At 40.5% G+C, this 27597-nt stretch overlaps 1 protein-coding gene across 3 annotated transcripts in view; it reads right to left on the bottom strand.

The window, feature by feature from the left end:
- Nucleotides 1–27597, bottom strand: part of LOC126253283 (integrin alpha-PS1) — a 618322-nt gene that overhangs the window by 78983 nt on the left and 511742 nt on the right. For all 3 annotated transcript variants that reach the window (XM_049954507.1, XM_049954508.1, XM_049954509.1), the window contains 5 exons: nt 25549–25652; nt 20696–20823; nt 15963–16189; nt 4725–4932; nt 1357–1494 (listed from right to left, as the gene is read on the bottom strand). In XM_049954507.1, the coding sequence (XP_049810464.1) occupies nt 1357–1494; nt 4725–4932; nt 15963–16189; nt 20696–20823; nt 25549–25652 (805 nt within the window). The remainder of the gene's footprint in view (nt 1–1356; nt 1495–4724; nt 4933–15962; nt 16190–20695; nt 20824–25548; nt 25653–27597) is intronic.

The following is a 27597-nucleotide window of genomic DNA, read 5'->3' as shown; positions in this document are numbered from 1 at the left end:
TTCACTACTACAGCAATGACCAAAATATCAATATAATGATTAATAATAACAACAATAAATACCATACGATTTATTTTTAATGTGGATGAGATTTTGTCAAAGCCTTGACACACTACTGCTGGTGTTACTGCCACAATTTACTGCTATTCAAACTTGCCTCTGTGCGTCCTGTGTCCACTTCCACATTGCGACCAGTAAATAACTTGTGTCTTCCATGGAAATGTGTTGATTCAATTGGACAAACAATTCAAACTTTGGCTGAACACTGTGAGGTAGATGTATGTCACTTACACAATTAGTCTAGTTAAGTCTGTGCTGATGGAGCACAGACTGAAAAATTAAAAAAAGAATAGTTTCCAAAAACCAAAGATCCCATCCCACACTACTTGATACTGTGGTTGCATAAGAAGAGAAATGACAATATTCAGCTCCGTGGCAACAACTTTGACAGAGATGGAGATTAAAATTACATAAGAGGTACAGGGGATTTGGGGGGTGGGGGGTGGGGGGGGGGAGGGGTGTAGCAGTGATTCACTTTGAAAAACAAGTTAAAACTCCCACTAACCATGGAAGCAGAAGCAGAAGCAAAAGCAGTGTTTGCTGCTCTGACTAGTTTCCAGTGACATTAATATAGGAACATTTCAAAAACTTTTTGCTTTCCACGAATGTACCACATGTACAGGGTGTTGATGTCTTTACAAGCAATGACAATGGAAGTCACTGAAAGCCCACAAAACTTTCCAATGCTGTCCACAAAAGTAAAAATGTAATGCGATTGTTGTTTGTCATGTGCTATATATAAATTTATGAGAAGGAAAGTTGCTGCTTACCATATAGCAGAGATGCCGAGTTGCAGATAGGCACAGAGAGGCACAGACTAGTTGTGCCTATCTGCGACTCAGCATCTTCGCTATATTGTGAGTAGCAACTTTCCTTCTCATAATATTGTTAAATTCCATCCTGGATTTTCCATTGTTTGCTATGTATAAACTGAAAGTTTTTGGTGTTTGCTTACCTAGATTCTTCATCAATACTTGGCAAAACATAATAGTAAGGTAAAAATAAATACTTCCTTGAAGTTCTGCAATAACTTTTCATTTTTTAAGAAATATCAGTACACAAAAATTTCTTTCTGGATATAATTCAGAATTGGCTTCTGCTTTAAATGCACCCAGAAAGTAACAGTTTTGATTAACACCAGGATTGTGCATCTCCTAATTATTACTTTCTTATCTATGTATATCTAGTGACTGATCTTCCAAAATAATGCATTGGTTATCCACACTAAAAGTGTAGAAAGAATATTACATTAAACTATATAGTTGTTTCATATTACTATCTAGCACGATACTTTACCTAGATTCGAGTTGACCCGTCAGTGTAACGGGTTTATTGCAGTCTTCACAGTCTTCTCTGAGATTTGTGTACACATACACTCTTCCTCCATCTTCTTTAAAAAAGTAGAAAGGAGCTCCGACAATCAAGTCAGCACGTCTGAGAAAAGACAACGTAATGGATTATTGCAAAATTATGTCACTTTTAATTGTGAGAACAAGCTGTGCGAATCCACTGCAATATGTTTGACAGTTTTCACAGCCATTAGGAAATAGTGACAGGAAAATGGGAGAATAAAACAGTTCTTTGCCAACATTAACATTAAAAAAGTGAAAAAGGATTACTCTACTCAAAAGTAACATCTCTTCAGTTTTCTGCACAAATATTACGTGAAAATGTAATTCTATGTACCTAGCAAGATTGTATCATAGAAAATTGGCAATAAATGGCATCAGCATGGCTTTGAGCAGACAGAAGACTGCAAGTAGCAGCGGAGCTGTAAACAGCAATGTTTGAAGCAGTACTGCTATCACTGAGCTCGTGACTGGCACCGCAACATGTGGGAATGATGTACTGGCCTGGTAAACAAATAACTCACAAATTGGAAACCAGTGGGAAGCACAAATCATTATCACCAAACATAAAATACCTAAGGAGAAAGACAGTGAGATGAAACTGAGTTGGTTCCATGATGCTGAATGTGTGTTTCATACTGTACTGGAGAATAACTGCCAGCTTAATAGTGTTACACGGAAACACCTTGTGATCACCTGGCCGAGTGCAAGTGCTGCTTATAGATAGCCACGTGCAAGTGCCGCTTATAGGTATGATTGTTGACTCTGATACCCCTAGGAACTACGATTAACATCTGAGTCGACACGAGCATCGTATGATACTAAATAATTCAACAATTTAAAGGGCACACGGGTCCAGAAATGGCTGGGATGCTGCTGGGATTGACGGGAGTGGGTGGTAAGGTTGATCATGGGATCCTCCTCCGTGGCTTCCTACGTATCAGTGTCTGATTTAACTGTTGGCATGAGGACTGTTGGAGCTGTTAGCATGTGGTCAGATTTGTGTGTGGCATTACTCTGCAGAGTGTCCATTGGCATGGGTTCTAGAAGAAATCTGAAAGAAGAGGGTGGGGGGGGGGGGGGTGGGGGGGGTGACGGGACAGGGCACTAGGCAGTATTCAAAGTCCATGTAATGTAGAGTCCGTTGTCTGTGAATGTGCAGAATTTTGACCACGCTGCATACACTGACCACGGTGAAATGGTATGTAACCGAGAAACTGGTCAGAGCTTCTCTGGATGGCGACCACACCGTGGCCTTCCACACTTGATCCTTGAAAGTTATAACTATCTGCTCCACCTCTGAGCTAGAAACTGGATGGGAAGCATGGTGGTCAAATCTTCAAAGCCATTTCTATCACAGGAGTGGTAATATGGAGGCAACAAATTGGGAATTTCTATCAGAAATTAGGGTGCAGGGAACACCATTGATTATGAAAAATTTCCTGGATTGTAGCTGCTGCACAAATGGTTAACATTCTCATGATATAGTGGACATTTGAGAGCACATTGACCACTATGAGTCACATTGGGCTACGGAATGGGCCTCCGAAATCAATTTGGACCAGCTCTCAAGGATACTCAGGTTTCAGACAGGGAGAAAAACAATGCACCAGTGCCGATTGATTCTGTACTCAAGCACTGCAGTCTTAGATAGCATGCTCAATGGCCATACTGAGGCCAGTAAACGTATAATGTATCTGCATGTCAATGCTTCAATCTATGTGACATCTGACAGTGTGAGGCGTTGGGCAGCTGGAAAATGTTGGGGGTGGGGGGGGGGGGTGGGGGGGGGGGGGAAGAAGGGCAGGAGAGCATGTTGCTACCACAAACTGTGATTCTTGGTTCTCTGTGGTTAACAGGAGGACACCACCTATGGCAGTGACGGTGATACAGTGAAAAAAATATCTGCAAGTCAGGTCCATTCCTTTACTGAGGTGTTTTGGTCATTCCTGCTATATTAGTGACAATACCATGTGCACAAGGACCAATGGAGTTAGTAGCAGAACTGTAAACAGGTGTGGCAGCTGTCAAGCTTGTAACCATCACAGGCTGTTGACTGAGCAACGTGTTGATTCATGAAAGCCAATAACAAGGAAATAGGAAACCAGTACAAAGTTCAAGTCATCATCAGCCAAACCTAAAGTATCCAAAGAGTATGTTCAAAGCAAGACAGTCAGATGTGGCTTTGTCAGTTCCAATACACTGAACGGCATGTGACACATAGCTTCATGCAATACTGGAATGAGCATCAGGCAGCCATGCAGGGATACTTGATGGCGTTACTGAGAAATGCCTTGAGGTAACCTGATCTAGCGCAAATGCTGTGGACAATGAAGATTATGTGTTGTCACCTTCAGAAATCTCCAGGATCTTTGATTTATTATCCAAGTTGACATCTGCCCACATGCACCACTAAAAATTTCAACCAGTAACGTTCTTCAAACCCTTGCTTTCCAGCCCTATCTCAAAAATTAATTTTCCGTGGACTGCCTCATATTTCTAGCATATTTAGTTGTTTGCAACAGCTAAGCTGCCATAATAATATACCTTTGCTAATGTTCATATTTGTTACATTAAACAGTAGTCTTGTACAATATGCATGTTAATAATTTCCAGCATTACGTTTTTTTTTAACTTCAGGTTATTCAAAAATGGTTCAAATGGCTCTGAGCACTATGGGACTCAACTGCTGTGGTCATCAGTCCCCTAGAACTTAGAACTACTTAAACCTAACTAATCTAAGGACATCACACACATCCATGCCCGAGGCAGGATTCGAACCTGCGACCGTAGCAGTCGCACGGTTCCGGACTGCGCGCCTAGAACCGCGAGACCACCACGGCCGGCTCAGGTTATTCAATAATCAGAAAAAATATAACATTCTCCCACATAAAATATGACTAAAACTTCGCTTGTTACACTTCATGTCTTCAACCTCAGTTCCTTTAATGAGTGGGCCAGAGCAAAGCATCATTTGAGTCGGAGTTTTGAAGTAGAGCCATGTAGCATTACTGGGCAATAAAAGCAGGTCATTTAAATGTCCTAGCACTAACATTTTCATCCCATGTTGGCAGCCAGCTCCTGTTGTTGAAGCCTTAGGCAAACACATGTGACAGGCAATATGGCAAAGCTGTAGAGCCACAAGACAGAAATCAAATAACAAGTAGTTATAATCACAACAGTTGTGTGTGACATGCTAAATAAGTGGCTTTTTACTTCAATTCACAGTCACAAATAGGAAATAAAGTGTAAAATGGCCATAAAAAGTGGCATTAATAGCTTTTTATAAAGATATAAAATGTAAAGACAACTTACTTGTCACCATCAACATCTGCTGCTGCAACTTCATAGCCAAAACTTGAAGCAAACTGTTCCCCGTTTAAAATGAGGCGTAATGCCATTGGGTTTACAAACTGCTGTCTTTTGCTGAAAATGAGAACTTGACCAGTGCCATCAGAGCGTGGAGCTCCAGCCGCATAGCACATCTTATCTCCAAAAAATTTGCCAGCAGCTACAGACATACCTATAAGCATTTTTTTTTTTCCAAATTAGAAAATGATCATCGATACAGCTAAGCTATTTTTTCTTTAAAAAAAAGAACCAACACACATTGTGGAACATATTTTTGAAAGTCTGGTACGGTAATTCTGTTGGATGCTGTAAGTACTAGAGACAGTATTGCATTACTTCAGACTACAAAAATTTTGTGCACAGATGTACCCTGTGAAGGGCAAGGCAGGGCACCCCCCTCCTCCACAAGACAAATATAACTTCAAAAAGTTAACTTTCGCCTCACCCCCAGCAAACAGATAGCCACATCAATTCAGTTCAGACTGAGAACTTCGACAGCTTTCCGACGAATCCTTTTTCGAGCTAGTGTACAAGTGTGCGCATGTGCCGCAGCTGCCCCCCCCCCCCCCGCCCCCCACACACACAGAAACCAGTACAGCTACATTTAACACACAATAAAATCTTGCCCCAGGTAGTGGGTACTACAGTGAATGTCCTGTTAAGGCTACACATTCAAGTGACAGAATTACCAGTGAAGAATCCCACTGAGAATATATGGGACATGTTTTGACAGATGTGTTGTTCTATGCAATATGGCATACTTTCAAAAACATGTTCCAATAATTATGTTTGCTGGAAAAAAAATAGGCCAGTTAAGGCTACCTTACTGAATGACACTATGATGTGTTATTTGAAAGAGTTTATATTCCAAACACATCATAATCATATCAGTACTGAATTTTCTTTCCAGTAAGCAGAATTTTTTGTGAACCCTTTATTATATTGAGAAGAAAAGACCAAACCCTTACTTCCCAATGAATACCATCAACAAAATACAGAGTTCAGTAACATTCTACAATATGTGCTCAAATAATCTTTATTGACATACAATATCTACATTTTCTCCATGTACTGGGAAAAAATTGTGTTGCCGCCTGGGGGACAACAAGAATGGGCATTCTTTGAAAGCAACAGCATCAGTTATATATGAAAATCAACATTTCATTCAAAATGAACTTTTTGTTAAGACCAGATAAAAATTCATTTATCATAATACCGTTGTTCCACAAATTGTTATTTCTTTGTCTGACACATCAGTGGCACTTTGTGTGACCATCATTGTCCCTAAGTCCCCAATGCTCTCACATTTGTTTCCAATACCTAAGCAGTTTAGAGATACATGGTGGCAATAACAGCAGCTCCAGCTTTAACATTTTCGTTTAAAAAAAAAAAACATTGCTAGTTTTAGCCTTGTGACTTGTTCTCACTTTAAAATAGCCCTACATAAGGATGACATTGGCCGTTTTTTTAATATCTTAGAACTGCAGGTGTCATTATTGCCACCAACAGATGTCACCACTCTCCCAAAGGAGAAATTATAACTTTCTCCTTTTGAGCTAAGTTAAAATTATTCTTTTAGTGTTAAGCTCAAACATTTACCATTTTTCTCCAAGAGCTCGATGTCAATACTTAATTTTCATACAGCAACAAGAAATGCACACATACTTCATCTATAAGAAATAAGAAAGCAAATAAATTATCAAAGTCTCTTTGCATAGATGCCGGTTACGGAGAAAGAAAGTTGCTGGCTGATAGCATCTTTCTACTGAATATGTAAGTGCTTAGGTCTTCATTGGTTTTTCTGGATTGAATATGAACACTCCAAGCCACTTATAAATTCTAAAATTCTGTAAATATTAGCACTTGTCACATTATTTGTAGCCATTAGATTAGTATTAAATCATTCAGCTTTAACTTTTTCCATCAAATCATGTTTTAATTGTACTTTCCAAGATTCCGGTAATGAACAACATCCAGTTCAATAAAATGGAATGATACACCTTTCTGATAACTACTTCCACATCTACATGACCACTCTGCAATCCACAATTAAGTTTCACTGAACCACCTTCAAGATATTTCTCTACTGATTCACCACTGAATGGTGCATAGGAACAATGAGCTCTTAAATGTTCTGTGGGAGCTTTGATTTCTATTATTTTATCACAGTGATTATTTCTCCCTATGTAGGTGGGCACCAACAAAATATTTTTGCAATCGGAAGAGAAAGTTGGTGATTGAAATTTCATGAGGAGATCCTGCTGCTACAAAAACATCTATGTTTTAATGATTGCCACCCCAATTCCCATATCATGTCCATGGTACTCTCTTCCCTACTTCACAATAGTACATATCGAGCTGCTCTTTTCTGAACTTTTTTGATGTTCTCCATCATTCCCATCTGATGCGGATTCCAAACCGCACAGCAATGCTCCAGAAGAGGGCAGACAAGTGTGATGTATGCAGTCCCTTTAGGGGACCTGCTGCATTTTCTTGTAAGTTGCAATCTTTGATTTGATTTCCTCACAATATTATCTACGAGATTATTCCAATTTAAATTCTTCAAAATCCCTAGGTATTGAGTTGAATTTGCAGCCTTTAGATTTGTGTGATTTATTGTGCAACCAAAATTTAGCATATTTCTTTTAGTACTCATGTGGATGATTTCACACTTTTCATTGGACCATCTGCTGACTTTACAAGTCAGTGAATGACTGCATCATCTCCAAACAATCCAAGAGAGCTGCTCAGATTGTCTTCTATATTGTCTATGTAGATGACGAACAGCAGAGGAGCTATGAAACTTCCTTCAGGAACACCAGATATTACTTCTATTTCATTCAATAACTTGCCTTCAACTGGTATGAGCTGTGACCTTTCTGACAGGAACTCAAGAATCCAGTCGCACAACTGAGGAGATACTATAGAGGCATAACTACAAAATCAAGTGAGAAGGATGTCTAATTCACATCCCTATGATCAGCTATTTGCAGACAAATAATCCATCTATCTACAATTCAGTTGTCTCAATCACAATTTTGTCACTGTTTAACTAAGCCAACAATATTGCCAAGAAGAGACTTCAATTTGATATAGCAAGAAGAAACATTAGCACTTCCTCCTAATGTAGTTTGTGTAATCTTAATTGTTACTTCAAGTATAAAAAAAAGAGGAAGGGAATCTATTAGTACCTCTTCACTTGAACTTTCTGACGAGTGCTTTATTAATGACTAATTAAATGATGAGTAGCAACAAATTGTCATCAGATGCTTTAAACATGATCCTAGCCTGGGGAGAGGGTGGGGGCGGGGGCCTTACACAAGACAAAATATGACCCCTGTAATACCTGGCATTGGGAGAGCGGTGTGCTGACCACACGCCCCTCCTATCCGCATCCTCACCTGAGGATGACACGGCGGTCGTATGGTCCCGATGGGCCACTTGTAGCCTGAAGACGGAGTGCAATACCTGGCATTACTTCTCACAAGCAGAGGATATGAGAACCTGCTGGCAGATCACGAACACCACTTTGTTTGCAAAAGCATACTGGCAGAGACGTATGCAAAGGTTTAGCAACTGAGATTACAGTCCTCCTTGTGCTGTATCATGTTCTGTCAGACACATGTGTTGGTTTACATTGCATATGTCAAAAAAAAATTTCATCAGAGCCGCCACAGGCACTATTTTATTTCTATTAGGGACATACTTATTCATGGACTTATTATCTATTGTTTTTCTGAGATGTATTCCCGAGTCAATTAGTTATTTGGTTATGCATTAGATTATTCTTATATCACAAGAGAACATTCTACATGTTCGTAAAATTTCTCTGAAGTTGCTGACTCATAATAAGCTTCTGTTTAGTGAGGCATGCAACAGAGCTCATTTATGCCCTGTATGAGTGTTCATATTTCCTACACTGGTTGGGCTACACCTCAAGATGTGTAACTTAGATAGTCGGACAGCAGATAAAACAGCCATCCTGATACCTGGTGAGCCTGTCATGTTCTATCCTACACTGTAGCACAGGAAGAACTCAAGCTTCCTACCAGGACTTTTACATCGGATGCTACAGAAGTATCGGTATCCAGAATTGTCATGCAATTACTGCCTTTCTGGCCACATACAACCCCATGCTGTGATTTGCACAAGTGCAGGCCAGTTTTGATTACATAGGAATCACAACAGATTGTATGGAGTTTGCCTGAGGGATGAGTCAACTAGATCATCGGTACACTGCAGTGACAGAAGGTGTGATAACCATGCCATCTGCAACAAACTCTTATGAGAAACTCTTCGAGTCTTGGAATCTCAAGAGGATCACAGCAGGCAAGTTTTGTTTTAATATAAGTACTAATCTAGTGACTACAAATAATGAAACAAGTGCTAATGTGTTCACGATTTGAGAATTTATTTATAAGTGGCTTGGAATAATCATATTGAATCCAGAAAAACCAATGAAGACATAAGCACTTACAAACTCTATAGAAAGAGGCTATTAGTAAACAACATTCTATGGCCCTGATCGGCATCTATGCAAAGAGATTGTAAGATTTTATGGAGTAGTCACTTACCACTGCAAGTATAGGCAATTATAGTCACACTAACTGAGATGCCCTCCAATGCAGAAGCTGACTTGGCTGACAAGATAATGGGTGAAATGATGCCCACCGCAGTAAGCACAGTGTATCAGCATATTGCCAAGAACGGTAACACACACAGACTCTGATGGTCTTGCAGGTAAGGTTGATGTGCTCACCAAACAGTTCAGTGAATAGTTATCTCAGCGCAATCATAGCAGTGACAGAAACAGCTACCGCAAGAGGTCAAGAAGCCACTCTTCCACAACCTCTTCAACTTCTGGGGAAGGTCAACACTCCATACATTGGTATCATCATAGATTTAGGGATCACGCGCACAAATGTACCATCCCTTGCACCTATCCAAGTGCCAGTGACAACTGGAAAGTAGGTCCATCATCCAATTGCTGTGCAAAATTGCAACTCCTGTTTATGAGTGATCAGAAGTCAGGTCAGCAGTATTTAGTGCATACTGCATCAGATTTATGTATATTTCCTTGAATCCTATTACACAGCAGTCAACCATCAACCTTTTTTGGTTTGTCTGTGGTAAACAACTCTTTTATACCAACGTATGGTACACAGTGAATGGAATTAGGTCTGAGGCTGTATCTAGTCTTCACATGAGATTTCATGATTTTGGATGCAACAGAGCCCATCACTGGAGCTGATTTGCTAGCATACTATTATCTGCTACCAGACATACCCAACACAAGAATTACTGACAGCATCAATAGCATGACAGCTTTGGATTTCCAATGTAGCAAAGCAGTGTACATGGCCAGGATTGTGCAAGTAGACAGCAGCGAGTACAAAGGACTACTGCAGCAATATCCAGCCTTGAGGCGACCACATGGAGTGCCTAAGAGGTACGTCACAACACGGTACATCATATTAGAACTACTGATGGACTGCCTGTCTCATGCAGACCCACATGTCTCCTGATGACTTAGCCATTGCAAAGGCAGAATTTAATGCCATGCTAAAGGAAGGTATTATTCATCCCTCCAGTAGCTAGTGGCTGTCTCTTTTGCATCTTGTGCCGAAGAAGTGTGGAAACATTTTGTGTGATGTCCATGTGGAGACTGTCATACACTCAATGCCTGAACAGTGCCAGACTGGAACTCTGTACCTTTTTTATGTTATTATATTTACGTTTTATGTGCTACATCTCGATTGTTCTAAGGTAGTGGTAGAAGAATATATACTGGATACACCCATCATCAGACCATTTGGGTTATTTGAGAACCTTTTTATGACATTTACCCTATGGAGTGTTGTGCAATCATGACAAAGATTTATTGATTCAGTACTTGAAGCACTTCCTTTCTGTTTTGTGTACTTGAATGACATTATTGTCTTTTCGTCCACTGTAGAGCAGCACAAACAACACTCACTTGCAGTCTTCCAATGATTAGAACAGTATGGCATGGTTCAGATACCATCAACAGCATACTTGGACAGTCACAAGTTAACTTCCTAAGGCACTTGATTTCATCAAAGGGGTCACTACCATTGGCTGAAAAAGTGGTAACTATTTTACAAATTTGCCTGCCCAGATACTACTAGAGAATTACATCACTTTCTTGGCATGTTCAGCTTCTACCATTGACATCTGTCACACTCAGCTGAGCTACAAATACCACTGACTGGGGCTCTCGTTGATCCAAAAAGGCAACTCGCTGATTCAGTGGATAGATCCCATGAGCTTTGCCTTCAAAGTGACAAAACAGTGCATCGAGGATGTAGCACTTCTCACTCATACTGAACTGGATGCAACCTCTCGCACTAGTTGTAGATGCAAGGCAAATTGGTAGCTATCATTGCTGTGTTACAACAGTTCCATGATGGTGCACGGTAGCCCTGGCTTTTCACTCACACAAGCTGTCTCCAATACACCAAGAGTGGAGCTCACACAACAGATAACTTCTCACCATCTACAAGGCTATTAAGTACTTCCATTCACAACTGGGAGCTAGAGAGTTTACTATTTTCCCAGATCATTTAACTACTCACTTATGCATTCCAACAAAACAATAATAATTATTAAAAACTTGAATACACAGTATTAATGTTCCACAATAATATTTATTTCATAGTTCGTTATTAAATTACCTGACAATGGACTAAGAAGCTGAAAGATGGTTCATAATGAACTATTAAATAAATATTGTTGTGGAACAATAATACTGTGTGTTCAAGTTTTTAATATGTCCACACTCCTACAAGAACTCATGGAATATTCCATAAATATTAAGAACAATAACAATTGCTCACCACACCAATATAATCACTCAGTTCAGCACAGACATTGTATGTATTTTGAGAATTGACAGTGTAATAGCTGATTGTCTTTCCCGTGTCAACAGCATATCAAGCATCATCAGTTTCGCTCAACTCTCTGAGGCACAAGAGACTGACCAAGAAGTACTGAACCTCCTTAAGAATGGCTTGGAATTACGATTAGTCGATGTTCCTGGCGCAGATATTAAACTGTACTGTGACCTCAGTACTTTACTGTGAGAAGCACATCCATTCTTGCTTATTACACACCAAAGATGGGCCTTTGACAGTCCGCATAATATGTGTCATCCTGGTGTCGGACGAGCATTCTTCTTGGTCTTGCAATGATTTGTTTGGCCTAGAATTCAAAAAGATTGCCAAGAATGGATTCATCCATGTGTGATGTGTCATGTGTCAACAAAACAAAGTTTCCTGGCACGTGCATGCACCAGTGAGAGACTTCCCTCACACAACTACACGTTTTTCACACATACATATTTGAGCTGTACGCCCGTTACGGCTATCAAAAGAACAATGTTACATTCTATCTAAGACTGATCATTTTACTTGCTGGCCAGAAGCAGTGCCAGCTTATAACATCTCCATAGAAACCTTAGCCTCCACTTTAATTTCAAGCTCAATTTCTCAATTTTGTTGTCCACTATATGCCACAAAGGATCGTGGCCGCCAGTCTGAATCAGACCTGTTTGCTCAGCTCAACAAATTCTCCAGCACTGTTCACCACAAGACCACATGCTACAATCCAGCAAGTAACAGTATAATAGAATGCCGGCACTGTTTTCTAAAGGCTGCATTCGTTAAGTCACGAAACAAATTGAGTCCAATTTGTTTTGTGACACACAAGTGCAGCCTTTAGAGAACAGCGCCGGCTCTACCAACAGTTTTACTTGTTCTAAGGAGTACTTACAAGCCAGACTTAGATTCCTCATGGCAGAATTAATTCACAGCAAAGCATTGTGACTTCCAGAGTTTGCAGATGTTCAGTCCTTCCGGCTTTCTGACCACAACTATTGTGATTTTGCTTGAAAGTTGAGGGAATAGATTTCATAGATCCATCCTTGCCAAACTTTGTGACATGGCACGTCTCCCAGCTGGTAACATGTACACACATCATGCTTGATACGGATGACATCAACTTGTCATTTCGGCCACTGTATGTACATCCACAGAGAGTCCTACAGTGAGGAGCACACGCTCTGGACTTATTAGTACAAAATAAGTCTTCTACTGTTTCTATGGATGTGTCACACTTGCAGTTTATGGCAGGTCATGGCCCATCGAACATAGGCCAGTGTGAGGTGGAGCGTACACCATTAAGTTAACTAGTGGTTTTGACTTTGTACATATGTACTGTTTGTGTTTTCCTTTTCTTTTTCGTTTATAAATGTATAGATATGGTGTTCTTTTAATCATTGACAAAGGTCTTTTTAGGCACTTGTGGGTTTTATTGTTCTGAAGAAGGTGTAGTTATCTACGCTGAAACCTAGGTTAACACTTAACACTAGGTGCTTTTTTCGCAATCAGGGCGGGTTTTTAGTTTTTTAATATATTAACCAATGATTGCTGATGCGCTGCGATGTTGGAGGTTCTTATACACTTGCAGAGGTTTTCCAGGAAGTATCACCAAAAGATGTACCATGGCTACAACCTGCTTCACCAGTACCAGCATCACCATCGGTGCCAGCACCTACACCACCCACCGCAGATCCTCTTCCAGAATGCAAGACAGGATCAGGATGATGCATGCATTTCCCAGCATGCTTTCTGTATGGCATTCTGCCTCCTGAAGGGGGTGTGGGGGGAGGGGGGGGGGCTGATTTAGCGACCAAGATTACCGTATCCCTTGTGCATTGTCGTGTTTTGTTGCATTTGTGTGTTTATTTACATCGCGGTTATGAAAACATTTTTTGTGCCACCTGCCAGAGACGCTGTTTTATTTCTGCTTGGAATATACTTATTCTTGGACTTGTGATCTATTGCTTTTCAGAGACATATTCCTGAGTCATTTAGTTATTTGACTCACACTAAATTAGAGTTATTCTTGTATCTTGATAGAAGATTCTACACATTTGTAAAAATTCTCTGAAGCAGCTGACTCTTAATAAGTTTCTATTTTCTGTACCATACAATCAACTTTGTTCATTTCCTGTCCAAGTGTTTATGGTTTGTACACCAGACGCACTAGACTCAATAGGTTTTACTTAAGCATCGGGCAGTAAGTAAAGCAGCCAGCCCAACAAAGGCTACGAATATCACAACTCCCAAATAGTGCCAAAGTGTAATTTATCATATTTTCCTAGTCTGGGTGACAGATGATAATATTTCTGAGTATGTTGTTAACTTCATGAAAGAAACTGATGACTGAAAATATACCTTCTGTAGTAGCATACTGGTTCTGTGGGCTCCAACATGGACAGTACAGTGAAAATGAGGGACAAACTCCATGGAGGACACATAGAATGCCATTAAGAGGTGTGCGAATGTTCTGCACTATGAAACAACCAATCTTTTGTGAGCCGCTGTTGAGTAGTTAGGGAACAAGATAGATTCTTGATGCTTACAGTGTCTGTTGGAACCAGGGTCATGTTCAGTCATTGTTACCATCAGGATGGAAATGGGTGCTATAAGCTTTTGGGGAGGTGGGTCTAATTAAACTGCTCAGGATTGAAACATCTCAAAGCTTCTCACCCAAAATGATTCAGGTCAGAAATCATAATTTTAACACTAAATGTTAAAGACAATTTGAATTCAAAATCATTATTTTCAAAGGCAATTTCACTACAATGCTACAAAGATATTACAAATTCACTATACAATCTAGTCAATGTTAGCTGCTACTGACATCTTTTATCAGGTGATACAATCATACAAAATTCTGTAATAAAGACCACCCTACAAAAGTTAATAAAATGAGTATGAAGCTGCTGTTGAGGAATAATCCAAAATTCTGTTAAAAAATATTGTCTTTAAATTCTTCATTTTTGTAGCCATATTGTCTGTAGGTGCTTTACAATTCCTGATCGTAATTTCATTCTGTAACTACAACTACAAGAAAATGCATGTTTTTATCACCACATAGGTTTCACTTTATTGAGGTAAAGCACCATCAGTACTCTGTAACCAAAGATATTTACAATCTGACTTGCTTTTGAGATTGAAAAACAGTTCATCAACAATTTGTTGGTTTTTACTTATGGTGTTTTCTGCTTGGTTTCTCACCTACATTAGGATGTGCTACCAGACGTCATTTCCTGATGTAGGCGAGAAACCAAGCAGAAATCATTGTTAAATAAAAAGCAACAAATTGTTAATGAATTTTTTTCTGATCTTAAAAGCAAATCAAATGGTAAATATCTTTAACTGCAGACCACTGATGATGTTTCGCCTCGACAAAGCAAAATGCGCCAGGTGAGAAAAACAGGCATTTTCTTGTAGTTGTAATGACAGAACGAAAGTACCCCCAGGAACAGTATTGTCATCAGCACAAATTCAATGCAATGTAAACGTTTTCCTTATCATCACTTGTTATTCTATCACACATGCAATGATAGGGCCACAAAAAAGTTGATATTGATGAACCTATGATTGCTCTGTCTGTAAAACAGAAATGAATAAATGGATTTTTAACAGAATTCGATAGGATAGGGAGTATCCAAGTCAACAAGACATTATGATGATAAATAACACTTTTTTGTTTGTCACTGATATTCTGTCTCATTATTCTAAATATACTTCAATATTTCATTATAAAAGTTCCTGCTGGGATAATTCTGATCATCATTTATGGTGATACCATCTCTGTTATTCAAGTGTTTGTGAATTTTGAGTAAAATGATTTTGGATATGGGGCCACAACATTATAAACTACTGAAGCAACTAAATTTGTGACATTTTGACCAACTTGCTGCAGCCCTCTCCAGGGCAGTGAATCGTGCTGAAGAGGACCGCAGTGAGTCACTTGAAACATTGGCAATTTAGTTGCTTTAGTGGTTTGTAATGATGCTGCCCAATACCCAAATAGCTCTGAGCACTATGGGACTTAACATCTGAGGTCATCAGTCCCCTAGAACTTAGAACTACTTAAACCTAACTAACCTAAGGACATCACACACATCCATGCCCGAGGCACGATTCGAACCTGCTACCATGGCAGTCAGCGGTTCCAGACTGAAACGCCTAGAACCACTCGGCCAACCAGCCGGTGCCCAGTACCCAAAATTATTTTATTCTAAATGACACTGGCCATGAAAGTCGAAGAACTTATACTTTTCTGAATGCTTTATAATTATTAAAATTACATATGAATATCATAATGCACCTAGATAGCTGTATTTGGCAACAGGTGACATTTCGTCCTTGTCTCCACTGTCTTGCAACGGTGCAAAGTAAAACGTCTTGTCTCGATTAAGAAAATCATCTGATATATTCATTACAAATATTGTTCCTCTCCATGTGTATGGCCCAGGAGTGCCAATCACAGCTGTGTCATCTTCCAGAAGGAGACCACTAGTGCCAGCTTGACAATATCCAAACTGTTCATGAGCCCTGAAAACATAAGCGGCAATTTAAAATTAAGTAAATGACACATGCACTCATCTAATGCCAAAATTAAATTCTACTTTTAATTTTGATTTTCAAGTCATGTATCAAATTTTAAATCCATATCTTTAAAACCTTATCAATCCTGAAAATATCTAAAAATAATTCTCACCGAGTTGTAATGAGTTACTTCAGAACAAAACAAGTGAAACCTTAAATGAATGAAATAACAAATGGCACTAAACAATCAGGTTTAAGATACAAAAATATTAAGAGATAAACAGCTGACATATTCAATGAGAAAGATGTATCAAGTTACAAAGGATGAATCCCATGTGAGATAAGTGAGAAAATATGGAAGGGTAGATATGTTTTAAGAGTGAGAAATATAACATCATGCCACAATCAGCACTAAGATTATTACTATTATGTTGCAGATCAGTCACACGGTCATTGAAATACACTGAGGTGAGAAAAAGTCATGGGATACGTCCTAATATCTTGTCAGACTTCCTGTTGCCCAGCGCAGTCCAGCGACTCAATGTGGCACGAACTCATCAAGTCACCTGAAGTCCGCTGCAAAAGTACTGAGCCGTGCTGCCTCTATAGCCTTCCATAAATCCATAATTGTGGAAGTGTTGCCGGTGCAGAATTTTACGCACGAACTGACCTCTCAATTATGACCCGTAAACATTCGATGGGATTCGTGTCAGGTGATCTGGGTGGCCGAATCATTCGCTTGAACTGTCCAGAATATTCCTCAAACCAATCGTGAACAAGTGTGACCTGGAGATATGACACACTGTCATCCATAAAAATTCCATTATTTTTTGGAAACATGATGCTCAAGAATGGCTGCAAATGGCCTCCAAGTATCCAAACATAACCATTCCAGTCAATTATCAGTTCATTTGGACCAGAGGACACAGTCCACTCCATGTAAACACAGTCCACACCATTATAGGGCTACCATTAGCTTCCACAATGCCTTGTTAACAAGCTGGGTCTGTGCCACACTTGAGGCTATTATCACCTCTTATCAAGTAAAATCAGGACTCATCTGACCAGGCCACAGTTTTCCAGTCATTTAGGGTCTTCCAGTACGGTCACGAGCCCAGAAGAGGCGCTGCAGGCGACGATGTGCTGTTAGAAAAGGCGCTTGTGTCAGTCATCTGCTACCACAGCCCATTAATGCCACTTTTCACCACACTGTCCTAAGCAATATGTTCATCGTATGTCTCAAGTTCATTCCAGCAGTTATTTCATGAAGTGTTGCCTGTCTGTTAGCACTGACAACTCTATGAAAATTCTGCTGCTCTCGGCCACGAAACTCAGGCTGTCGTTAGTGAGTTGTCTGTGGAGAGACGTAATGCCTGAAATTTGGTATTCTCAGCACAGTCTTGACACTGTGGATGTTGGAATATTGAATTTCCTAACGATATCTGAAATGGAATGTCCCATGCCTCTAGCTGCGGCTACCATTCTGCATTCAAAGTCTGTTAATTCCCATTATTTCGGCCATAGTCACGTTGGCAATCTTTTCACATAAATCACCTGAGCACAAATGACAACTCCACCAATGCACTGCCCTTTTATACCTTGTATATGGGATACTACCATCATTTGTATATGTGCACATCGCTATCCCACGACTTTTGTCACGTCAGTGTATAATCACCATATGCACGCCATATCTTCTCATAGATCTTGTTGCCCACCTTTCTCATTTGTCAGTGTAGTATCGCATTTTACAGTTTTATATAATTTTTTTCCTTATTTGGTGCATCCCTTTTCCTTTATATGGTTTCCACAGTGAATACTGACACAAGAGTTACAAATATATTATTTATTTGAAAGACTGTCTTTACATGAGTTTCTTTTCTTGTGGCTTATTTTAACTTGTCTTTTGTCGCAGTACAAGCTGACTGTTTTTGTAGCTGCTCTTTTAAAAATTGAAAAATCATTAATTTTCCACTCAGGTTCTATAACACTATCTTTGTTCAGTATTCTTATCTTTACGACAGATTTTTCCCATATTAAAAGCTAATCATTCAGTAATTGTCCTTTTCCGTGTTTACATTTTCATGTTTAACGATGAATGACTAAATGACACGTGCAATTACATATTAAATGTGTCTTTGGACACTGCTGAAGTATTTTGTTTAACTTTTTGTGTAGTAAATATTTTATTCTCTGTGCTTTTCTATTGTCACATGTTCCACAATCTTCCAGCTCCACAGAGTGGGTTCCCAGTTGACTAGATTCCATCTCTCTAAGGTATCATTTCTAACTGATAATTATATATCTAAAATTATTTGATTCTTCTGTGAATAACAGGTTAGCTACTTCCAATTACTCACATTCATACAAACCTAATCCACTAACAATAAGAGATACCAAATTATTACATAAATTAGTTAACATTATTTACTACATGAACACATGGCAATGACTTTGTATTACTATCTGTGTGGCTACAGCCAAACATGCTACAAAATCAATATTCTCCTTCATTCTGTGGGGTATAGTGATTATAATCACCGTAATACTCTGCAGTATTAAAACACAAATGATGGAATCATATCATATACATATAATTTTATTTCTACTTCCGTGTCTTCTTGCAAGATACACTCCTGGAAATTGAAATAAGAACACCGTGAATTCATTGTCCCAGGAAGAGGAAACTTTATTGACACATTCCTGGGGTCAGATACATCACATGATCACACTGACAGAACCACAGGCACATAGACACAGGCAACAGAGCATGCACAATGTCGGCACTAGTACAGTGTATATCCACCTTTCGCAGCAATGCAGGCTGCTATTCTCCCATGGAGACGATCGTAGAGATGCTGGATGTAGTCCTGTGGAACGGCTTGCCATGCCATTTCCACCTGGCGCCTCAGTTGGACCAGCGTTCGTGCTGGACGTGCAGACCGCGTGAGACGACGCTTCATCCAGTCCCAAACATGCTCAATGGGGGACAGATCCGGAGATCTTGCTGGCCAGGGTAGTTGACTTACACCTTCTAGAGCACGTTGGGTGGCACAGGATACATGCGGACGTGCATTGTCCTGTTGGAACAGCAAGTTCCCTTGCCGGTCTAGGAATGGTAGAACGATGGGTTCGATGACGGTTTGGATGTACCGTGCACTATTCAGTGTCCCCTCGACGATCACCAGTGGTGTACGGCCAGTGTAGGAGATCGCTCCCCACACCATGATGCCGGGTGTTGGCCCTGTGTGCCTCGGTCGTATGCAGTCCTGATTGTGGCGCTCACCTGCACGGCGCCAAACAGGCATACGACCATCATTGGCACCAAGGCAGAAGCGACTCTCATCGCTGAGGACGACACGTCTCCATTCGTCCCTCCATTCACGCCTGTCGCGACACCACTGGAGGCGGGCTGCACGATGTTGGGGCGTGAGCGGAAGACGGCCTAACGGTGTGCGGGACCATAGCCCAGCTTCATGGAGACGGTTGCGAATGGTCCTCGCCGATACCCCAGGAGCAACAGTGTCCCTAATTTGCTGGGAAGTGGCGGTGCGGTCCCCTACGGCACTGCGTAGGATCCTACGGTCTTGGCGTGCATCCGTGCGTCGCTGCGGTCCGGTCCCAGGTCGACGGGCACGTGCACCTTCCGCCGACCACTGGCGACAACATCGATGTACTGTGGAGACCTCACGCCCCACGTGTTGAGCAATTCGGCGGTACGTCCACTCGGCCTCCCGCATGCCCACTATACGCCCTCGCTCAAAGTCCGTCAACTGCACATACGGTTCACGTCCACGCTGTCGCGGCATGCTACCAGTGTTAAAGACTGCGATGGAGCTCCGTATGCCACGGCAAACTGGCTGACACTGATGGCGGCGGTGCACAAATGCTGCGCAGCTAGCGCCATTCGACGGCCAACACCGCGGTTCCTGGTGTGTCCGCTGTGCCGTGCGTGTGATCATTGCTTGTACAGCCCTCTCGCAGTGTCCGGAGCAAGTTTGGTGGGTCTGACACACCGGTGTCAATGTGTTCTTTTTTCCATTTCCAGGAGTGTACTTCATTTGCAATAAGAACTTGGCTTTAAACTATTCATAAACGAAATTATTATTATTTTTACATCACTCCCAGATTAGGTAGTTGTATTAAAATTATTATATTATTACAAAGTAATGTACACCTTTCATCAATATCCCCCTGAAGAATCGTAATTCAGATGTGCTTTTCACATGTGATGCTAATAAGAGTAAGCAATTTAAAGGAAAATAAATGTATTTGCTTCTTTTAACAATGTAATATGTGACTAAAAAAGTATCAAATGACAATTTAAATTGTTGCTGATAATTTTTTTTACAGTCACTACATAAAGAACACTTTCCTATATTTTGTTGCCCTTTCAGATACAACAAATGACCACTCATTCCATGTCTACTCATTTTGCCAGTTATGTGAAAAGAGTGTTTAATCATTATTAGCCTCTAAATAATGTGATTATAAACATCATGTGGCATATACTTGTTAGTTGGCCGTCCTTTACAAGGATCCCAGCTGTTGTCATAATCCAAGTACTGTGATAATGTGTAACATAATCCTTGTCCCCACTGGTAGTCAGTTCCATTCTTCATATACCGATGTGCACACACCTGCAGTCATGTAAAATGTCACATGAATTATGAACTGTAAGAATGAAACATTGAAGTAATAGTGCAAAACAATTGCAAAGGCTGGGAGGAGATTACATCTGAGAGTAGAACAGTGTCAGTGGGCAGTGAATGACAGAAGTTCAACACAAAGGGGGGAAAGAGGACAAAAGAGGAACATCAGCAGAAAGGGAACAGAAAGATGGGAATGAAATACGAATGTCTTCAAGACACAAAACTGGAATTAAAAAGAGCCTTACTAATACATTGTTGGTAGCTAGTGATACTGTTTAGAGAGACATATAACAATAAAAATAAATCTACTCACCAAACAGTAGCAGGAGAACACACACATAAGAAAAATAGTTTACTTATGCAAGCTTTCAGAACCAGTGGCTCCTCCTGCCAGAGGGGATATGGGGAGGGGGGGGGGGAATAGGGGTGAAGGGAAAGGACTGGAGAGGTTTAATAAAATGGGTAGAGTTTGGAAAAGTCACCCACAATGCCGGGTCAAACGCAACTTATTGGATGGGATGAGAAGGAAAGACAGACTGTTGGGTCTTTCTTTCTCATGCCGTCTGGTAGGTCTCCCCTGACCTGAGATTCTGGGTGACCTTTCCAAACTCTATCCATTTTCCTAAACCTCTCCAGTCCTTTCCCTTCAACCCCCTTCCTTCCCCTTCAATCCTTCTGCTGGAAGGAGCCACTGGCTCTGAAAGCTTGAATAAGTAAAACCTTTCTTTTTTTTACGTGTATTCTCCTGGTGTGCAGATTTTTTGTCTACCCAATTACATTATGTTTAGAGACACATCTAGAAATGATCACCAAGTTTTTGAAACTTTCAAATATACACAGTGGAAGCAGATAATGTGGTCACTATCATTGCCAAAAGTAACTGTTTATTAAAAGTTCTCATAAAATTAGCCACATCAAATTAAAGTTACAATTAATGCTTTTGAGGACCACAGCCACTGTCATCATCAGAGGATGAAATCTGACTGGTCCAATGTTCACAGACTTCTTTATAGACGAGAGAGCTTTTGGTGTAATAATTTCTCTCACAGCCAAATGAAATGGCTTCCTTATGCTTCAGTACTGGCCAATCAGTGCTCGTCAGCAACAGCTGTTAACTGCAGCCACTGCTAAGATATGTAGGCACACTTTCATCTAGTTAAATTACAGTGATTTTTAGGCATGTGCAAGAGTCTGTATTCTGTTGTGTGAATTTATGTCCTTTGACAGCATCTGGCTGATCTATTGGTCAGAGATCTCTAAAACCAAGAAACCTGCTACAAGTTCTTGGCTGCTGTAGGTATCCAGTCTTACTTGGAATTCACATAAATATTCAGTTTCATTAAATTCCTAGCCATTTCTCCTGAATGATTTACTAAAATATTTTAATTTTGTGAGAAAAGATTTTGTTCATCTGTGACAACCCTAGCCTGGCCTTAAAATTTCATTTTTTAACTTTTATCTGCTTTTTCTTTAATAGAGTGGTGTATCAGAAAGAAACATGACGGACAATTTCAGGAGTTGTTCACTAGAAACAAGAGTCCAGTTAACATTTCCTCTCATCTTCCAAAACTATCAATAAATTTAAGGTAAAACAGCCATAAATAGAAAAATGAGTTTAAACAGTAAAGTGCCTTGCTAGGCACAGTACCACTTCTCACATCAACAAACATTGTCAGAGGTGAAAGCAGTGATGGTGGAATCAAAGGATGTGTTGTATGGACAACTCCCATCTACGTAATTTAGGGAAGCTGGTATTTAGGTGGGAGGGGGGAGATACCAGATGGCATGGGCTGTGAAACAGCCATTGAAGTCTAGCAGAATGTGCTCAACAGCATGTTCCACCATTGGGTGATCAATTCCGCTCCTGGCCGTAGTATGACAGTGGCTGTTCACACAAGCAGGCAGCTGGTTGGTGGTCACATCTATATAAAAGGCTGTGCAGAAGTTGCAGCAGAGCTGGCATATGACATGACTTTGGTTCAGGTGGCTCTGCCTCTGATAGAATATGATATGCCTGTGATGGAACTGCAGTAGGATCTGCTGGGTTGGTGCATGAGGCAGGTCTTATACCTGAGTGCTCCATTATGGTGCAACCCTTGCTGTAAAGGGTAGAGAGTAGGTGTGGCGTAAGGACAGCTATGATATACTGTAGACTGGGTGGGTGATGGAATGTGACTTTAGGAGGGGTGAAAAGCTTGTAAGGGGGGGGGGGGGGAATATACCTTATTTCCAGGCACAATGATACAACATAGTAAAAAGTCAGTGAGAAGGATATGGCTAAGTTGTTAAGTTCAAGATGGTATTGGGCAATGAAGAAAACACCCCAGTGCAACTGATTCATGAGATAGTCAGAGAATTATGGCTTGTGTCGATATAGCATGGGAAATCTGTTTAAGGACTAGTTTTGGGCAATAATACCTGTCTACAAAGGCCTTTAGTGAGACCTGTGCAAACTACACCCTTATCCATAAATACTTCTTCTTCGAGGGGAGCACATAAAAACATTATTGCAACACGCCCATGAATGCCGACATGATGTCATCCTAAGTCAATCTGTTTATGGGTCACCTGAGGAACTTACCTACCCACCCAAATTCTCCAATTTTGTCTGGTTTAGGGTCACTGATAACCTAATATGCATCCATGGCCAGGAGAGCCTACCCTTATCCCTCTATGGTCACAACACCTTCACTGTCATCTGTTTCACCTCAGGCTGCCACTTTCCCTGTCAACTGGCATCCACATCTCCAATGGCTCCTTAAAAACTTAACTACTATCCACATCGGGTGCACTAAACATCAACAGTACCTGCATTCTGATAGCTGCCATCCCTTCCACACTAAAAATGGCCTCCTCTACAGTCTGATCACCCATGAACAGCATAGCTATAGTGCGAGTCCAAACAATCCATCACCCAGTACACTCCAGGTCTTGTTAAGGCCTTCACTGACAGGCATTAGCCACCACACAAATTTCCTGTGCTTTCCACACATCCTCTGACAAACCCCAATTTCATCCTGGTTTAGGACAACTTAACCATATTCTTCACGGCTTTGACTAGTTAATAATGCACCTGGAACCGAGGAACATCCTACCCACAATCCATCATCTCCCTCCCAAAGTCATATTCCACTGCACCTTCTCTACAATATATCATACTCATCCTTCAACAACATCTACTCTCTACACTTTGCCACACAGGTGATATCACCTGGAGAACCCAGGTGCATGATTACAAACCAGCTGTCAAACCCAAATGAATGGTTACCATCAAACTGTCACCAAGAGGAGAGTTGATCACCCACTTGTTTCACAAGCATAAAATATGCTCCACTTTAATGGCTGCATTCCAGCCTGTCCCATCTGAACTGTCCCTTCAATACTAACTTTTCTTAATTACATTGATGGGAACTGTCTTTGCAATACATCTTTCTATCCCATAATCCATCTAGTCTCAAACTCCACTAACTCCTAAGCCACAACCACCTCTGTATTGCATCGGAGCCCCCACTTCAGTCATTCTAAAATCACACCTTTCTCTCTGCAGTATTCCTCTTTCTATGTTTTATCTCCTCATCTACATCACTGTAAGCCCTGTGCAACTTCCCACTGCCTATGGTGCCACATTCCTATCTTGTACACTTGCTATGTCTCCCTCCTAGTCACATTTTGTTTGTGCCCTCCCTCCCTCTTCCCACCAACTTCCTCTCCCTATCCACTCTACTTGACACAACCCCTCACCCCAGTCAAGTTGCAGTGCCAAAATATGCTGTCAGCAGGGACAACATTGCTGTGCAAGGGCACACATACACACACACACACGTGTGTGTGTGTGTGTGTGTGTGTGTGTGTTTACTGAATCTGGAAGGAGGATTATTCACTTGAAAGCTTAGCAAAATCATCAGCCTTTTTTATGCACCTATCTATGACTCTGTTACTAGCTAATGTAGCATATAAAATTACATGTAGATTACTTACAACTCTCTAATAATAATTTGTCACTTGACTTTTGAGGTGCAACTGAAGATTCTCCTTCATACTGGGAGACTACAGGATATTATGTGTGAATGAGCGACAATGTAAAATAGGTTTGGAGGCAAACTGATTTATACTAGGTAATGAGAGAGCCAGCCAAATTCCTAAGAATATGTTTGTTTGTGTGCCCATCTTCCGCAGCAGCTGTTAACACCTATTACTGTAGGTTATCTGTCTTCAGCTGACTGCAGTTCCTGAGAAACATTACAACTTGTATTTCTGTGATTTTTTGTGTAAGACTGAATACTGAACATTACTGTTGATTTAGATGCATGTAACATTACTGTGACAAATGGTTCAAATGGCTCTGAGCACTATGGGACTCAACATCTGAGGTCATCAGTCCCCTAGAACTTAGAACTACTTAAACCTAACTAACCTAAGGACATCACACACACCCATGCCCTAGGCAGGATTCGAACCTGCGACTGTAGCGGTCACTCGGTTCCAGACTGAAGCGCCTAGAACCGCTTAGCCACCTCGGCCGGCACTGTGACAGATGTCTACTTATCTCCCAAAAAGCCTACCTGATGCAAACAAATTATTATATTTAAATTTTAAATTATTAAAATTTATAAATTTATCTTTGTTCCAGAAGGTGAAGGAGTTTAAAAAAACACCTTTTGTTTTAGGTTAAGTTGTTTGACAGAGGTTGCATTTCTTGGAAGAGATACTTACCATGACTTTCCCACCAGGTCCTTGGCTTCTCACAGTGACTCCAAGCCACTGACCATCTTTGATTTCATCCTTAAGTGGTGGAAAGAGATCGGTTGAATCAATGGCTGCAATCATACAACAACACTGAGGAATACATTTTGAAGGGAACAATGCCATATACACAACAATTCAGAATATGTGACAGATTCTACAGCTCGTCATAATCAGCTTGTGTCATCACAGACAAAAAACATTAACCTGGGATGCATATGGCCCATTCCCAATTGTTATTTTATGTGCCTTTAGTTGAATAAAGCATGTTTAATTCTAACATTATTACAATTTCTCAGAAATATTGTAATATCCTGAAATAGTGTATAATTTTCTTAAAATAATTGTTGTTATGCAATAAGAAATTGCAAAAAAAGAATAACTGAATGGAAATAATTTCATAATGACAGAGTACTTTGTAAAACTATTATCACATAGGAATACAGATATAATTCATTATGACAAACAGTAATAACTTCATATGGCTCACTGCCTTGTGCAATCTTGTGACACAGCTCCAAGTTTGCTACATGTATGTTTTTTTAAGTATCTTCTCAGTTGACGTCATAAGGCTGGTTGGGCTCTGTTTCACACTTCACCACTGCAGAAGAATCTGAGTTGGTCACATTGCATAAAACACAAGGATATCCACATCTGTAGTCACAACATTAACAAAGACACAATGGACTCGTAATCAGACAGACAGTAATCCAATGATGATCTTTCACAGAAACTGAAGCAAGTAAATACTGGCATAACACACAATTATTTCATGTCATTACAATACTGAAAATTTTGCAAATGAATGAACAAACAGAAAATGAGCAATGGAAACATTAACTGGTTATAAATGATTGGTGTTGGGGGTAGGAGGTAGCAAGGCAGATAGAAGAGAACAATGAGCGTGAGAGTGTGTGTGTGTTTGTGATTCTGTTTAAGAATGTTGTTTAACTGCAACTAAGTGGTTGCTTTTCCTTATTTCTTGTTCGCATATTTAGTTGTGATTAGGAACCCGAACAGTTCACCTTGCTGTATCCTGCTACTAGTGCACGCAAGAGTGAGTGCGCCGAGTGTAGTGTTGCCGTGGGTATGTACTTAAATCAACTGCCAATTGTATCATTGTATCAGCGCAAGCTGGCCACTAGAGGCCTCCTGTAGGAAGCGTGCACATTGCATGGTCTCCACTGTACCATCTACTGGCGACTCATGCATATATACACACACACAGCAGCGCTGATTCACTGGCACTATGTTCTTCAGTTTGTGCACTCATATCAGTTCTTCTGTGTATCGCTTGCGTTGCACCTTCTGTATGATTCTTTAGTCTTATTGCAAGTGGAGTAACGAGAGGCTTATTTCCATTATTGCTCTAAGATTGATGAATATAGCTATATTTGTGTTACTTGAATTGGTTTTGTGTTTTACTTGATTACTACACACTGGTGATAAGCTTTGGAATGGTTTCCGCATGTACAGGCTTATACAGCCATTTTGTCAGGTTTACTCATTATGGACCTGGTGGTGATTGAATAGCTTGTTTTGGCAGTGACCACATTCTTGGCTTCCATTAACAGACAGGGTACTGTTCCACCGGTCTATCCAACCACTTCTCCTCTGTATGATGATTGAGCTGAGAGTTGGGCAAATCTGGAAAAAAGACTCAGACAGCATTTTTTGGCTTTTGGTGTGACAGACTGGAATTTGTGCAAAGCCTTATTCCTCTCGTGGATTCCATCTAAGGTGTATCAATTTCTATGTCAGCTTTCCAATAACCGACAGCTCTTACTTTTGACCACATGTGTAGTTTATTGTCCAACAACCATCGCAAAATAATATATGTCACAGTGGCACGAGTTGAGCTCCACCAATGCCACAAGAAACTAAACCAGTCATACAGGGCCTGGACAGCCAAATTTCACAGCCTTAGCCATAAGTGTCAATTCGTTACTGGTGCCCATAATGACTCGTAAGCAGACTTTATGGTGTGTGATGCAATTATCCATTTAGCTCTGGACAAGG

The sequence above is a fragment of the Schistocerca nitens genome, chromosome 4 (genome assembly GCF_023898315.1).
Source record: "Schistocerca nitens isolate TAMUIC-IGC-003100 chromosome 4, iqSchNite1.1, whole genome shotgun sequence".
Classification (NCBI taxonomy): domain Eukaryota; kingdom Metazoa; phylum Arthropoda; class Insecta; order Orthoptera; family Acrididae; genus Schistocerca; species Schistocerca nitens.
This window is presented reverse-complemented; position numbering and strand designations above follow the sequence as displayed.